The following is a 15,189-nucleotide window of genomic DNA, read 5'->3' as shown; positions in this document are numbered from 1 at the left end:
GAATGCTTTTTCAAGACAGATATTTTTTTATTTTATGTAGCAGCCAGTTGGACTTTAATAGTTGAGAGAATGATCCTGATTAAACAGGGATGTTAGGGATGCTAAAACCTCTGGGACAGGCAGTGATAGGGTCTAAGCCCCTTGAGCAGAGCCTCAGACAGCAACCACTTTCCACTTACTTTAATTACAGGTTGTTGGTAGGTGGGTGTGGTGGGCCGAAAAGAGATAAAATGTGAACAACTCTAACTAGTGTGTGTGGAGGAGCCAAGCTTGCTTGGAAGGAAGAGCCAAATTGTATCAATTTTGACTGATTGCATGAAATGATGGATTCCCGACTGATGGATTAGCAAATCGGGATCAGGTCCAAGGTCCACGGATGCGTCCACTGCATACTTTTCAGGTAAGAAACCATATCTGGCATCAGCCCAGTTGGGGGCATCAGAATCCAGTTGAGACCCAGTTGAGAAGCTTTTTGAATAAGGCAATTGGAGGAAAGGTGGGGGCAAGGCATTGGCCTAGGTTGTGCTTGGCTGGTTGTGCTAGAGCATCCATGGCTGGTACTTCCTGGTTTGGAATCAAGGAGAAGAACTACAGCACTTGTCTGTGTTTTTGGAAATGTGCAAATAGGTGCCTGCTCTTTGATCTCATGAGTGAGAGAAAAGCTGAGTAATGCGTTTTAGTCCGGCCATTTTGGAAGCTTCCTGCTGGTTTTTGCTAAATTTGTCGCTAATATTTACCCTGCCCGATCCCGGTGTTCTCATGGCCCAAGAGGTTGTAGCTACAGCCCATTCCACCTTCACAGCCTCATCTCCTCTCTGCATGGATAATGTTCTCTGGTCCCTCCTTGTTACTGGAATACCAAACCATGTTGTGCGTGTAGATGTGGATGATGATGATGCCTGAAGAAGATAACAAGTAAGGTAGGGATAGGATCCAAGCCAGCCTGATCCAACCAACACGTTGATGTGGAGTCCCAGATCCCCTGAACAGGAGCCTGCGCTAGCCCCCCCCAACAATGCCCCCCACAATGGGAGCACCCCATCCTGGTGTCATCTGGTAACTGGAGAACAGGGAGAACAAAGGGTTCCTCAAGTCATGTGTGAATGTCCACCAGCCCGAGGTCCTTTCATCAGGTCCCCGTTTAATCATGATGTGATGAATGTTGAGGGGAAGATCCTGAAAAGGACCATTGAAAGTGACAAGGAGCCTAAAACCTATCATGTGTCTTGCTAGGGGCTTAAAAGAACCCTAGGGCAGGCAGTGAGCCTAAACCTGTAGGACCATCTCCTTGGGGGCTTGGAAGAAGGATCCCGAGATGACTCGGCCTGTCTGATTCTGGGAAAGATGACAGGAAAGAGAGGGAGCTAGCAGAAATCTCAATCTTCGAATCTCCCTCCCTAGGCTTATATGACTTGAGGCTGCAACAGAGGAGACTCAATTGAATAGAATCCCTGGGAAGCACCAGAGATGGGGGTGAGATGGTGATGGTGGCTTAGAGTGCCTGGCCCAGATAGTCAGGAGTCAGAACCAAGAGAAAGTCGCACTAGGAAACACTTACTTCCAAACACTTGACTGCTAAACACAAAACTACACTGGACACCCCTTGGTGAACACTGAAGGGCAAGGGTGGTGGCACAAGGCGGGTAATGACAAACTCCCTTCTGACTGACTTCTACACGATAATAAATCGGGCCAGCCGGTGTGACGCCTTGAGAGCTACAAGCGTCCTCATCAGGCTGGTCAGCGGATTGTACGGTCTCTGGAAACAAATTATAAATGTGACCATTGAATCTGGATTAAGATCATGACCTAGTTCAGTTTCCTGAATCCGTCTTGGGAGATCCAATATTGTGTCTTTTGGCCCCTCTTTTGGCACTAAATTTCCGACTGGGATGTGGTCTGTAGGCTTTGTTGGATCCTGGGATAGGTCTTTGACTGGGAGCTTCTGCGCTCTTTCTTCCCCGCTGTGTGGGTGGTCCGTGAGGGATTCTCTTGGGCCGGATAGAGTCTCTGGAACTATGATGGTTGGTGAACCTCCAATGATATGGCACCACCCTGTCCACTGTCCTGAGACTCCCACTCCCACTCTTGCTTGTGCTCGCGCGCGACACCCACTGCTCCGGACACCGGGCAGCGGGCAATCCCTCATGTCGTAATGTGGGAGCTCGAAACGGGAGGCTGCAAAGCGGAAAAAGTTCCGCCTTTGCCTCTCTCTGCTGCCTTGGGCGTCTCCTGGAAAAAAAACTTGCCCTCTGCTCTGGGGCGGGGAATCTGTTCGCCAGAAAACTTGGTAGAGGAGAAAACCACATTTCCCCCTCCCCTGGCCTTGGGAGGTTTTCGCCTTGAGTACGGAGTAACAAAAGGACTTCCGCTCTCGGAACGTTCCTTGAAGTAACTCTCTTGGATAGCGTGTCGCACCTGGCTTTTCCACAGTGAGAGGGAGCCAGCATCCAAGGCGAGCGGAAGAAGAGGCCAGAGCTCCAACGCCAAGCGGCAACCAGCCCAGCTCTGCTCATGGACGCCGCCCGTACCACCCTTCACCGCAGCCAGACGGCTAGGGTGCCTGCTCATGGGCCGAGTTGAGATTGACGAAAGGGGAGAAGCACGAGAGGAAACACGACTGAACTAGCTGCTCAGGTAGACCCCCGAGAGGACTCTGACAACTCCTTGACCTGTCTCCTCTTCCCTTTTGTGCCTATCCACACTCCTGATTCCTTAAAGTTAAGGTAAGTTAGCTGGGGTGCAGGGCTCCATCCACCAGCCCAGAGTCCTTGACCAGAGGGATAGATCTACGCCCGGCGTTGAAGCCTCTGAAGGTAGCAGATGCCACTAGATCATACCACCACCTGCCCACTAGTAAGGGAACTGGAACTCGAACTCCTAAGAACAGAATTTCTTTGGAAGGGACGGGGCCAGGAGGCGGAGGTTTATGCAAAATTCCATGCTGAGCATGACAAACTTCCGGGCAAAGGTCGTGACATCCAGGGAGACACAGGTTCGAGGCTGAGCCCCAAAAGCCCTGGACTGAGACTGATTAGAGACCAAGAGGGGTTGAGCCAGGATATCGCCTTGTTTGAGGATCTCTAATACCATGTGAATAAATGATCATCCCTATCGCTCGCGACGACAAACTCCTCCTCATCGAATATCCATGAACCCTCGATAATAGACTAGGAGGGGGGGAGTCCACGGGCTTCCTCTTGCTTGAATTCTTCCTCTTGGAGGACCTGCCTCAGGAGGAGGGGAAAAACCCTAAGGGGGACCTCAGGCCCTGGCCCGGGCTGGTTACAGGCAGGGGGGGCTCCGCCGAGATTCTCCCACGCCCACGGAAAGGAACTGGAAACCTCGACGCCCAGGGAAGGTGAGGACTGAACCCGGGGAGATCCCGGGGACCCAGCCGAGCCCCCCTCACTTGACCTGAAAGCGGACTCCGAGCTGATAGCGTGTCCGTCCAGCCCCAGTGTCCGCGGGGGGAGTCCCGCCTTGAAAAAGCTGGTCCCTCCAAAAACACCCGCTCCAGGTAACGAAAAAATCACTTCCCCAAGCGAAGAACCTGTCTGTAAGCTTCAAGTCGAAGGCGAGCCACATGTAAAGGGCCCCACCGCTCAAATACACCTGGGCGATGGAGCCGGCCTTGAGGAGGAATGGCAAAATCGGAGGGGGAATGGCGGCTCGAATCCAAACCAGCTGGGTCGGAAAGAAACAAATTTTGAGAGACGGGGTTGGACACAGTCTTTGAGCACCCTACAGTCTCAGAACTGGACTGTCGATATCAGCGGACGGCAGAAACGAACCGAGAGGAGAGTCCATCGGTTGCCAGAAGGCCTCTCCGCAGCGCCCCAAAGGCTCAGGGGAGCGGCTCGTCATTTCGAGGCGCGACGGGCTGAGGGGCACAGGTGATTATCTCGGTGCGAGCCCGAGAGTGAAGTGTCTGAGTGGGCGCAAGAGCCCGAGTGATAGGCGAGCGGAGCCGAGCAGCGACACTCTCTTCCCTCGTGACCCCCGATGCCCCAGCCATCCATAGAGAGGATATGCTGGTGGCATCGAGGCCCCGAGGAACCTCCTGCGGCAACCCCGTCTTTGGAGCGAGGAGAAGGCTTTCTGGGATTTCGCTTGGGTTTCGGATCCGGAAGGACTGAACTTCTTTTTCCTTTTCTTTTGCAGCTCAAGAGGGAGGATTCAAAGGAGGGTTTGACTAACCCCTTAAGACCTTAAGAATCAATTTATTTTCCTCTCCTGGAGGACCAAAAGAAAAAAGCATGACATACACTACATGACTCTGAGTTTGCTTTGATTTCGAATATATACAAAGCACATGATCTGGAGTCTTGAGACAACATTTAAACCCATTCATCACATTTTTACACCCCAAGCCTAGGGGCCTGAGACATGATACAAATGTTATACAAACAGTAACAAACACACGAAACACTAACAAACTAAATTTCTGATATAATAAAGCTATTAACAGTGTAACAGCAATATAACACTCCTGAAACTCTAAACTAACTGTCTAAACTAACTAAAGTACTAGAAGGAAACAGCCCAGTATTGAAAACAGCAAGTTGGGAAAGGGGAAAATAAAAGGGCTCCAACAAGCTCACACACAACACAATTTTTTTCAAAAACGGTGCACAAAGTTAGCGATGGCTGTTAAAACAGCTTTTGGTAGCAAAAAAGCAACCAAAAGAGCAAAGAATAATAAACTAAAGCCTGGCCAGCCAGCTCGAGACCCGCCCTATACAGCGGGAAGCGCACATCTAGATAGACGATCTGGGGCTCTGCCCTTTAGGATTATTAAGTGTCATTTTACCTTCAGCCACAGCAGCCTTTAGCAGTTTCTGACACCCCTGATTTTGAAGGTAAGGTTGTTTTACAGGTGACTGGATTTAGGAGGTAGGCAGCTGGCTTTTTGGCATGAGATACACTGATGCTCTTAGCAACAGCTGATAGTTATAAATATGCACATTGTATTAGCTGTGGTTTGTATTATGTTGGTATTATCAGTAGTATGTAAGATGAGTATGGCTTCAAGGGTGAGATGCTTAGAAACAGAATATGTTGTTTTACGCCTGCAGCAACTTTTTAGTATAATTTTCCATGTGATTCCTTAGGGTAAGAGTGGAGTCACACATAAGACTTAAATATTTATACTGCTGAATAGCATTTAAGGAAACATTAATGGAAGTAACAACTTTTAGGGTGCAGGAGGATACAAATTTATTTAATGTGTTTTGCTGTCATTTACTTTCAGCAAATGTTTATTTAGTTATATAGACAACAAGGTGAAATTGTTTTGTAGTACTTCTAATTCTGAGATATTACATACTGTTTTGTGTTGTATGATGCCATCTGAATACAGGGTGATATCTGTGGACTTGTGGCCTTTAGGAGTACCAGGACTTACAGGATGAGTAGCAGTTTTCTTCCTCCCTCAGGGGTCTCTCTTGATTTCAAATGATATTTTTGGATTACTTCAAATAAATAATTTTAGTAAAAATGGCGTAGTAATTAAAACAAAGAACTAGGAAGCAGAAGGGAAAAATACATTAATCAGCTAATAATTAATAGGAAACAATACTGGAGTCATAGCACTACGTAACACGGTCTATATCAGAACATTGAAGTTTTAAAACTTCGAATGTTCTAATATCGGCCCGTTTTGATCGAACGCTAAATATAGCGAAGCTGCAGAGCACCAAATTCTTTCCTAGAGAAAGAATTCGGTTGGCCGGTTCTGTGGCTTCGCTACTTTCAGCTCTGTGGTGGAGATTTATGGGTCGGGTTCAGGTACGTGTGTGATTGTGTGGTTGTTAGGATTAGGGCACAGGTTAGGTGGGTTAGGGCACAGGTTAGGGAGCGGGTTAGGTAAGTCAGGATTAGGGCACGGGTTAGGTGAGTTAGGGTTAGGGCGCGCGTTAGGTGAATTAGTTTAGGGGCAGGTTAAGTCAGTTAGAGTTAGGGCACAGGTTAGATGAGTGTGTGATAGTGACGGACCTTAGGGTTAGGGTTTGGGTTAAGGTAAGTGGATAGATAGTAGTGTATATATAGTTTAGTGAAGGGTTAGTTGTAGGATTATAAGTGTATGCGTGTGTATTGATGTTTTTTAGGTGTGCTTGTGTGTATGTGTTTCAGAATAGCGAATTTTTTCCCGAGGAAATAATTTGCTGTTCTGAATGTTCGATATTACGTGGTTTAGATATTTTAGGTTCGATGAAATAGCATTTGCTATTTTTATCTTTCAATAACGTGATAAAAACGCAAGTAATATACATAATTCCCTGGAATCAAACTAAAGTTTGACAGTAAATGTAAAGGACACTTGTAAGCAAAGTGCTAAATAACTATGAAAAGTGATAAAATAGCATTACAGCAAACAAACTATTCTAACTTTCTAGCTCATATGTATCATTAATCTGTATGGCACACTACACTGACAAAAATTCAAAGACTATATGAGACATGCTTGCTTTTAATGCAAACATCAAGAACATGGCATATCAAGCTGTACATACATTTTTCAGTTTCAGTCAATAAAACTGCAGCATGCCAAAGTTTTCTGAAAAATCAGGGTGACATAGGACACTGCGTGAATGCTCCACCAATAGTCAACTAATACATGTAATTTATATAATTAAGATTTATTTATTTTTTGCTCCAAAAGACTTCCATACCTGCCACTCTGATGTCACAAGCCAAAGCCATTTCAAGGCCTCCTCCTAATGCAGCACCATCCAATACTGCAATGGTTGGCACAGGAAGATTTGCTGTAAAAAGAACAATAAAAGTTACTTTACACAGGATATTTAATATATTAGTACAGGTTTCTAGAAAAAAGTATAAGCAAACAGATGGTAAAGCATTGCTTATTACTTTGTACTGTGCCAGTTTATATTAAATATAAAAAAAGGAAATAGAGCACTCAAATACCATTTATCCCTGTTATTCTTGAATAAAATTACACTGGATTAAGCAATGAGACAGCTGCAATGTATGTCAGTTATTTATACTACCAGGACTGTGGCTCTGTATCAAAAATGGCCACTGTACTTCATTGATGCAGCAATTCCAGTGATTTCCAGATTGCAGTAGCCAGTCATAAATGTACAGCACCAAGAACATACAAACATTTTTGGTTTCATGTATATCACTTTCCTTTAAATGAAACTGTCACATCACTCTCTCCCACACACATAAGAAGTGATGGTTTTCACTTGCAATTTTGGCCCATTTTTTTCTGGCATGTTCCCCACTTGATCTCCTCAAGAAATGCCACTGCAGGTGAGGAAAATGTTCACATGACCACCAAGAACCATGGCATATAGAGTGGAGAAAGTAAATATAACAGCGGGATCTAGAAAAATAAAAAGTGAAAGACAGAAAAAGACACAGCTCACAAACTATACCCAGTACTAGAACTAATACTAGCAACTTGAGTTAAGGGTGTACATAAGACATCTGAGGAAGGCAGACACTCATTCAGGCTTCTCTGTTTTACTACGGCAGGGTGTAAAAAACTCATGTGGACACAGGGAGGACTTGCAGACTCCACAGATAAGGGATCACTGCAAAGAATCAAATTTGAAAACCTTACAGTTTTAAGAAAGGGTCTATATGGCAAGTTCATTAATATTAATATGAGTCATGGAAATATTATGATCTTTGATTAGCTATATAAAAGAACTGCAAAACTGGTTAGCTGTTAAAATAAGATGGAGGAAAATCTAATGAGGTAGAGAACTATGTAATAAGGTATGACATTTTTAAAATAATGATTTATCAGTATTAAGAGATTAAGAACATGGGGAATTAAAAGTAAAACAGGAAGTTTGCCTTTTAAGGCAAGCATTGCTAAGCAACCTTCTAAATTCATGTCAAGAACAGAAAAAAATATAGAGAAACAAACATTAAAATAAGTAGATAACAGAATAGCACAGGGCTACTTGAGCAAGTGTTTAAAGGACAGAAAGACGGAGAAAAAGGACATGTAGGATCAAATAAATATGTTTGTTTATGGAAGTAGAAGAAATGGTAAAAATTAAAAAAGAAGAAGAAGATAGGAAATTTCAAAGGAAAGGTAGCATCAGCTGAGACATACAGAAACTTTAAAGTTATTGGATGGCGCCTGAAAATAATACTCAAGGGAATGTTAAGCAATGATGGTAAAAAATAAATCTTAAAAAATGACTATGGTTGAAAAGGAAGGTGACCAGTTCTTTTAAATGTATGGAGTCCTACTTCAGTATATAATACTGATATGAAACTATGCATAAAAATGAAAAAAAAATCACTTGTTATGCGATTTATCTGAATAGCTAGGTAACAGTCAAATGGAGTACAAAGTACAAGACTCTTGACCATGCTTAGAATTATGTCTGAAGCAATGGAAGATAAGTAATGCTTAGGTATTACTTTTAAGATTTTTTATTTGATTTAAAAAAAAATAAACGATCAAACAAGAGTTCAAATAAACATAATAAAAAAAATATTTACAAAAGTTCATAACAAAGAGACTCTATTATATACTAAACCATTAATACTTCTCCAGTAAATCGTATCATTTTTGACAGGAAATGTGTTGATGAGTGATACTTATAGCTCTCATTTTTATATTTGATAATTCTTTTTCACAAACAGACTTAGCTAAAAAAAAATCCATAAAAGAAAGGGTAGATTTACATTTCTATTTTTTAGTAATGACTTTTCTACCTATAGCTAAGATAGACCAACAAAAAAGTATTTGTGAGGCTGGTACCGAATCTGGCATTGAGGCCTTAAACAATATGAAAGAATCGGTAACTATGCAATTATCCAACCACAAAGCTTGGGAAAAGTTTCTAAAGTCTAATCAAAAAGTCAAAACCATCTTGCAATCTATTATCATATGAAAATAACCTGCATCAATAGCTTCACCACACCTCCAACAGTTCATTTTTTCCATTTTATAAATTAGTGCAACTTTATGAAGTGTTAAAAAAACTCTATGTAGAAATTTTTATGCATAAATTTTCCAATAAAATGAAGTCGTTGATTATCATGAAGATTTTAATAACATTTTATTAACTTCTGAAAAAACATCATTATTTATTTTTGAGTAATTCCAAATTATCAAATCAGAAATAGCAAAATAATTATTTTTATTAAATAAGATTTATTTTTGTAAGATTACCATTTATATTTGAAAGAAAGTGTAAAATTTTTTTGGAAGAGATTTAGTTTGTTGATCTAATGATATTCTTAATTTATCAAAAATATATTCTTTACAAATATGTATATCTAAGCAGATATTATTCTTTAGATTATATTTTGCTAAAAGATAATCAGCTGTATGAACTTTATTCCACTTAAAAATGATGCCAGCATATTAAATTACTATTTTTGAGATCTACCATTTAGTTTCAATTAAAACATTCTAAGCATCAATTTGTACAGGCTATAAGAAATAAGAAAAAAAATTCTTTAACCAAACAGTTATAGTTCATAGATTTCTTAAAATTTAAAAGGATGTGATTAATAAAAGAATTAAACTTACATTAATCATTTAAAACATAATATTTTAGAAACCAATAACATTTATTATTTCCCAATTTCATAAAATATTCTATATCTGATTTATTATTAACTATTAAGATTCTCTCATGCATTGACTTTCAACAAGGGATAAATGAGGAGGTTAGCCATAAAGCAATTATTTTAATAATGACAGACTTTGCATATAGCTCTATATTAGGGAACCCAAAACCACTGTCCTCCCAACTTTTTGTATGCCAATCAAAAGATATCCTTGGTTTATTAGGAAACCATAAAAACTTGAGGATAGAGTTATTTTTTTTAGAATCTTTTTAGGAGGAGGAATGATTAATGACTGAGTATAAGATATACATTGTTTTGTAAATTATCATTTTTATTAATGTGAGTCAATCTTCCCTTGTGAAAAATAATTTATTCAAATTAGAATTTAATTTAATAATGTCAATTACATTTTTATAATTTACTGATCTCACATCTTTAGTTTGAGTTTCAAATTCTAATCCTATATATTTGAACTATGATTCATCCCAATTGAAAATATTATTACTTTTTTTAAAAAGTGGTTATATTTTTATTAAAAAGCAAAGTTCTTGTTTTATGATTAAATTTCAAACCCAAAATGACTTCAAAATAATTCAAAGAGTTAACTACATGTTCTAACAAAATTTCTATATCCCCACATAACAGAATATCATCAGTAAATAACTGAAACTTAGAGGAATAATTCCCATCGACTTTAAAGCCTATAATATATTTATTAGAGCTTATGAGATTTGCAAATGTCTCAATAATTAGTACAAATAACAAAGGAGATAGAGGACATCCTTGTTTCATGCCTTTTAAAAACATCAAAGGAACTAGATAGAAAAAAAACTATTTTAACAAAAGATACCAAATTATTATAAAGCTTGTTTTATTAAACTTATAAAATCTGGGGGGAAATTATATTTATTAAGCACTCTAAACAAATAACACCAGTTTACTGAATTGAACGCTTTATATAAATCTAAACATATTATTGAACATTCTTTTTTATTTTTATTAGCAATATCAATAAATGAAAAGAGTGTAATAATATTATCTTGAGCTCTTCTGTTTAATATAAAACATGTCTGATCTTCATTTATTAATCCAGATAGTATAAGATTCAATATTTTTGCTATTAAAGACATACAAATCGTACAATCTACATTTAAAAGCGAAATAGGACAATATGAAGAGCATAATGTAGGACTTTTATCTGGCTTTAAATTAGGAGAGACAAGAGAAAATCTGCATGAAGGGGGAATATCTGACATAGGCTTGACTTCTTCAAAAGTATTTAATAGAATTTTTAAAATATTTTCAAGCATTAATTTGTATAATTCTAGCATTATGCAATCAAGACCAGGGGCCTTATTAGTTTTGAGATTTTAATTTGATCTTTCAATTCTTTAAAATAAAATAACTATCAATTTTACTCTTCTGTTATTTTGTTAACTTGTACTTTATGTTTTCCTTCAAAAAAAACTATCCAAAAATACTGTTCTTTATCCTTGTCTTAGTTTTATTAGTATTTTGAAAGTAATTAGTGAAACATTCTAAAATATCTTTAACTCACTCTTAATCTTATGAGCAATCTCTTTAATATGATTTATATTATTCATATGTTTGACCTAATAGCTAGTCTGTGTAAACTCTTAAGATTTATTGAATATGACTGTAATTTACTATTTTTCCAAATTAATTGAAATCTTATGCTGTAGTATTTCTAAATATGATTCAAGTTTTTCAACTTTAAATTAGCAGATTTATCACTGGGTTTTAAATTTAATTTTAGTTTGTCTAAATAAGATTGTAGAACATTTAATTATTTATCCATTCCTTTCATTTACATAAATACCCATTTTTAATTCTATCACATAAATAAACATTTAATGCATCTCATAAAATAGGATCTGCAACCACCTCATTATTATTAAATGCCATAAACTTATTTAATTAATTTTAAAACCATTCACTAAAACTCTTTATTTTAATTATATATATGAATGTAGTCTTTGACAATAGATTAAATTATTAGGGCTTAATGTTATTGTAAAAGTGATAGCACTGTGCTTGGACAAAGGGCACAAAATTATCAAAACATCAACTATTTTAGAATAAAGCGCATTACAGGTAAAAACTTTAACAACATTTGTTTGGGCCCCAAATCTAAAAGAACAATTGCAGTTTTAAAAAAAAACTTGCTGATCTCAAATCAAAAAAATCTCTTATATTCACTGAATTAATCAAATTATTTAAATGTTTAACTAGTGATGATAGCTTGAGTTTTTATCATTAGTAGTATCCTTATCTGACTGCATACAATTAAAGTCTCCCACTATCAACATTTCTCCTTTTGAATATAATATCTAGATTTATTTATTTTTTTGCAGTTTTACTTCCTATTCCAGGAATCTAATACGTATCTATAAAAGTGTATTTTTTATCGATTTCAACAACCAGAAATCACAGCATACAATTCTTATCAGGATAGGTATCAACTATTTTATGTACACATAATGATTTCTTCCAGAAAATAAGAATACCTCTTCTTTTTGTACTAAAATGAGAACCCACTAAAAATAGTATAATCTTTTAATAACACTCTGTCTAAATCTTTGGTCAATAAATGCGTTTCTTTTAAAAAAAAAAAACTAAATCTGCTTTGTGTAATTTTAAGCACTTATTTGAATTACCCCGCTTTAATGGGTTATTTAACCCATTAATATTTAATGAGATACATTTGAGTATGGGCATCTTTTACAACAAACAGCTTAAAACTAATCATACAATTATTTAGAACAACAAACTCAAAGCTATCATTAATCCATATTGTTATGGACAGAAACAGTAACATTAATACTAAAAAAAAACATACTAAATACAATTTGGAAAAAACACCAAAAAGAAGAAACTTGTATCAAAACACAGACACTCACTGAAAAGCAACCACTGTAATCTGAAAATTAACCAACAAAACTGTTTAAGCACTTTTATTACTTTACTATGGAGAACTTCATCAGAATAACATTTAAAACCATTTGCCAAATTTAAGTAAAACACATTATGATGTTATTTCTTAACAACCAATCCAAAACATCACTTTGAGTTAATAGGAATACTTTTTTCTTAAGGAGACCCTATAAATTAAGTTAATAAAAAACAATAAAAAACAACAAATGCCTAAACAATCAAATAACATTTATATTTAAAAACACTTTTAACAGAAATGCAATCATTAATTCCCGGAGCAGTATCTGCTCTTAGGAAAATTGCCATTTTAATTCTATATATTCCAAATATGCATTGAAATGTCCTACAATTTCTTTTGCTCTATTTTTTCTTTAACCAAGAACTGGAATTTTCTAAAATCCTTACATTTCTGAGCATGCTTAGCTAAAGCATTTGAACTCTCTTTTATCTTTACAGCTAATGTATGTTCCCTAACTCTATCAACAAATTTTCTTGTGGTTTGATCCACATAAAAACTGTTGTAGTTCGAACAGATGGCAAGATACTCTAAACCATCACTCTTATAGTTAATACCAGTCTTTAGCTGTTAAATAATAGTAGATGTGCTTAAAAGCAACTGCCTACAGTAAGAATACATCTACAATAAGAGCAGTCTTGGCATGCATAGCTGCCACATGATTTGATCTTCTTGCTGTCTCTAAATGATGTAGATAACTTTTTCTAGAATTTGTTTTAAATTCTTTGTTTTTCTAATAAACAAACCTTGGACTAGCTCATAGACTTATGGACAGTTCTGGACTCCCCAGAATTATTTTCCAGTTATTGGTTATGATATCTCAAATCATGGGTCCATCAATACACATTGGTATATGAAATGAACAGCTCAAATCCTGATTCTTTACATCACTATGAGTGTAACTCACCTTTTTCAAAATAAACCCTGTCTTTAAATTGGGTGGGAACTTTTCATGTCTTTGCTCTATAGCTTTATTAGAAATGACTAAGTTTTCCAACCAGATAACTTCAATTTTGAAAAAGGTTAATGAGGGTTTCCACTTCTTGAATAAAAATCTCATTTTCACTTATTCACGTACTCAACTTAATAACTTGTCCGTTGAATACTATAAATTTCATAAAGGTGGTGTGAAAGCTGTTAAAGTGAAGGTAACTGTTGGTAAAGGTCTCTTTGCAAAAGATGTTACTAATAAACGTATTCTTGTTTGTTTTCATAGTGACCTCAATATCTAAAAGATGAACACAGGTCCCTCTATTACTCTCTATAAAATTCAACCATGAAACACTACAGTTAATTTGTTGCAAATATTCTTGAAATACTAAAACATTACCAGTCCAAATAAAAAAAACACACCATCAATGTATCTTTTGTAAAAAAATAAACGTGAAATTAGGTAACTTACATAAAAATGTTTCTTCTCACCAACATATAACATAGTTAGCAAAAGCTGGAGCTACTAGAGCCCCCATTGCTACTATACTAAGTTGTTGATAAATACTACCTCCAAAGGTAAAAAAATTATTACTAAGCACCAATTCCAAAAGCTGGCAAACAGTATTTGTGTCTAAACCAAAACCTTTTGCTTATTTGCTGAGATAAAGTCTAACAAAGTCCAAGCCCTCCTTTTGTTCAACAGAAGTGTATAAAGAACAGATGTCTATGGTACATAAAAATGTTTCCTTTTGTTAAAAGGTATAGTTTTTTATGCTTGTCCAAAAAAATCCATGAATCCTTTAAGTAAAAATTATTAGCTTGTACTATTGGATTGAAAACTGTGTCCAAATAGGTGGAAATACAAACAGTTTTGTTGTATGTTGCAAGCTCAATGGGCCTAAAGGGAAGATGTAAGCTATCCTTATGTATTTTGGGTATACCAAACAGTGTACCCACCTGCAGTTGCTTAACTAATAAAAAGTCAAATAAATCAACTGTAATGTATCCTTAGTGTGACATGTCTAAAAGAGAAAGCTCAACTCCTTGATAACATCTCCTAACTAAATCTTTGAAAACTTTTTTGCAACCATTTGCATCAGAAAGTAAAGAATCCATAGCCTTGTGGTATTCAGTACCTTCCATACTGAGAGACCCTTTCTTTTGTCTGCCCTCATAAACCTAAAATTTGTGTAACTAGTTAAATGTTTAAGTGGATGGAATGCCTCCTTATTCAAGTTATATGATGTCTTAGTATTTGGTTTCCTAAGCAAGTTATATAAATCAGATTCACACACAGTTGAAAAACATTTAATGTACTAACCAAAGGTGAAGTGACAGTGCTTGTTTTTATTGAAAGGCTTTATCTCTTGGGGAACCTTCAGTGTTGTAAAAAAAGATATCACAAGTTTAGTTTCTTCACAAATAACTTAATATTAAAAACTGTATTAGCAACACAAGCCCTGCCTGTGGGAACAAAGCTAAAGCTTTTGGATAAAATGTCTAACGCTTTACCAGAAAAAAACTTTGTTGGCGAGGTTGTACACTTGCCATTCAGGAACTAATTCCCTCTCCCTTTACCCAGTTTCTTTCCCACCACATTTTGACCCCCTTGGTCTGAGGGTGGACTGTCCATTCTCAATACTTGGGGGGAAGGGGGTACTGATATCAGTGGAGGCAATACAATTAGAGTTATTATAACCATTCTGTGGGAC

The 15,189-nt window shown here is 37.1% G+C and overlaps 1 protein-coding gene across 1 annotated transcript in view; it reads right to left on the bottom strand.

Annotated features, from left to right (window-relative positions):
* Positions 1–15,189, bottom strand: part of AUH (AU RNA binding methylglutaconyl-CoA hydratase) — a 1,941,763-nt gene that overhangs the window by 911,187 nt on the left and 1,015,387 nt on the right. Inside the window, exon 5 of the mRNA XM_044088029.1 lies at positions 6,675–6,767. Within this exon, the coding sequence (XP_043943964.1) occupies positions 6,675–6,767 (93 nt within the window). The remainder of the gene's footprint in view (positions 1–6,674; positions 6,768–15,189) is intronic.

This window comes from Protopterus annectens, chromosome 11.part0 (assembly GCF_019279795.1).
Source record: "Protopterus annectens isolate FY-2018-M chromosome 11.part0, PAN1.0, whole genome shotgun sequence".
Lineage (NCBI taxonomy): Eukaryota > Metazoa > Chordata > Ceratodontiformes > Protopteridae > Protopterus > Protopterus annectens.
This window is presented reverse-complemented; position numbering and strand designations above follow the sequence as displayed.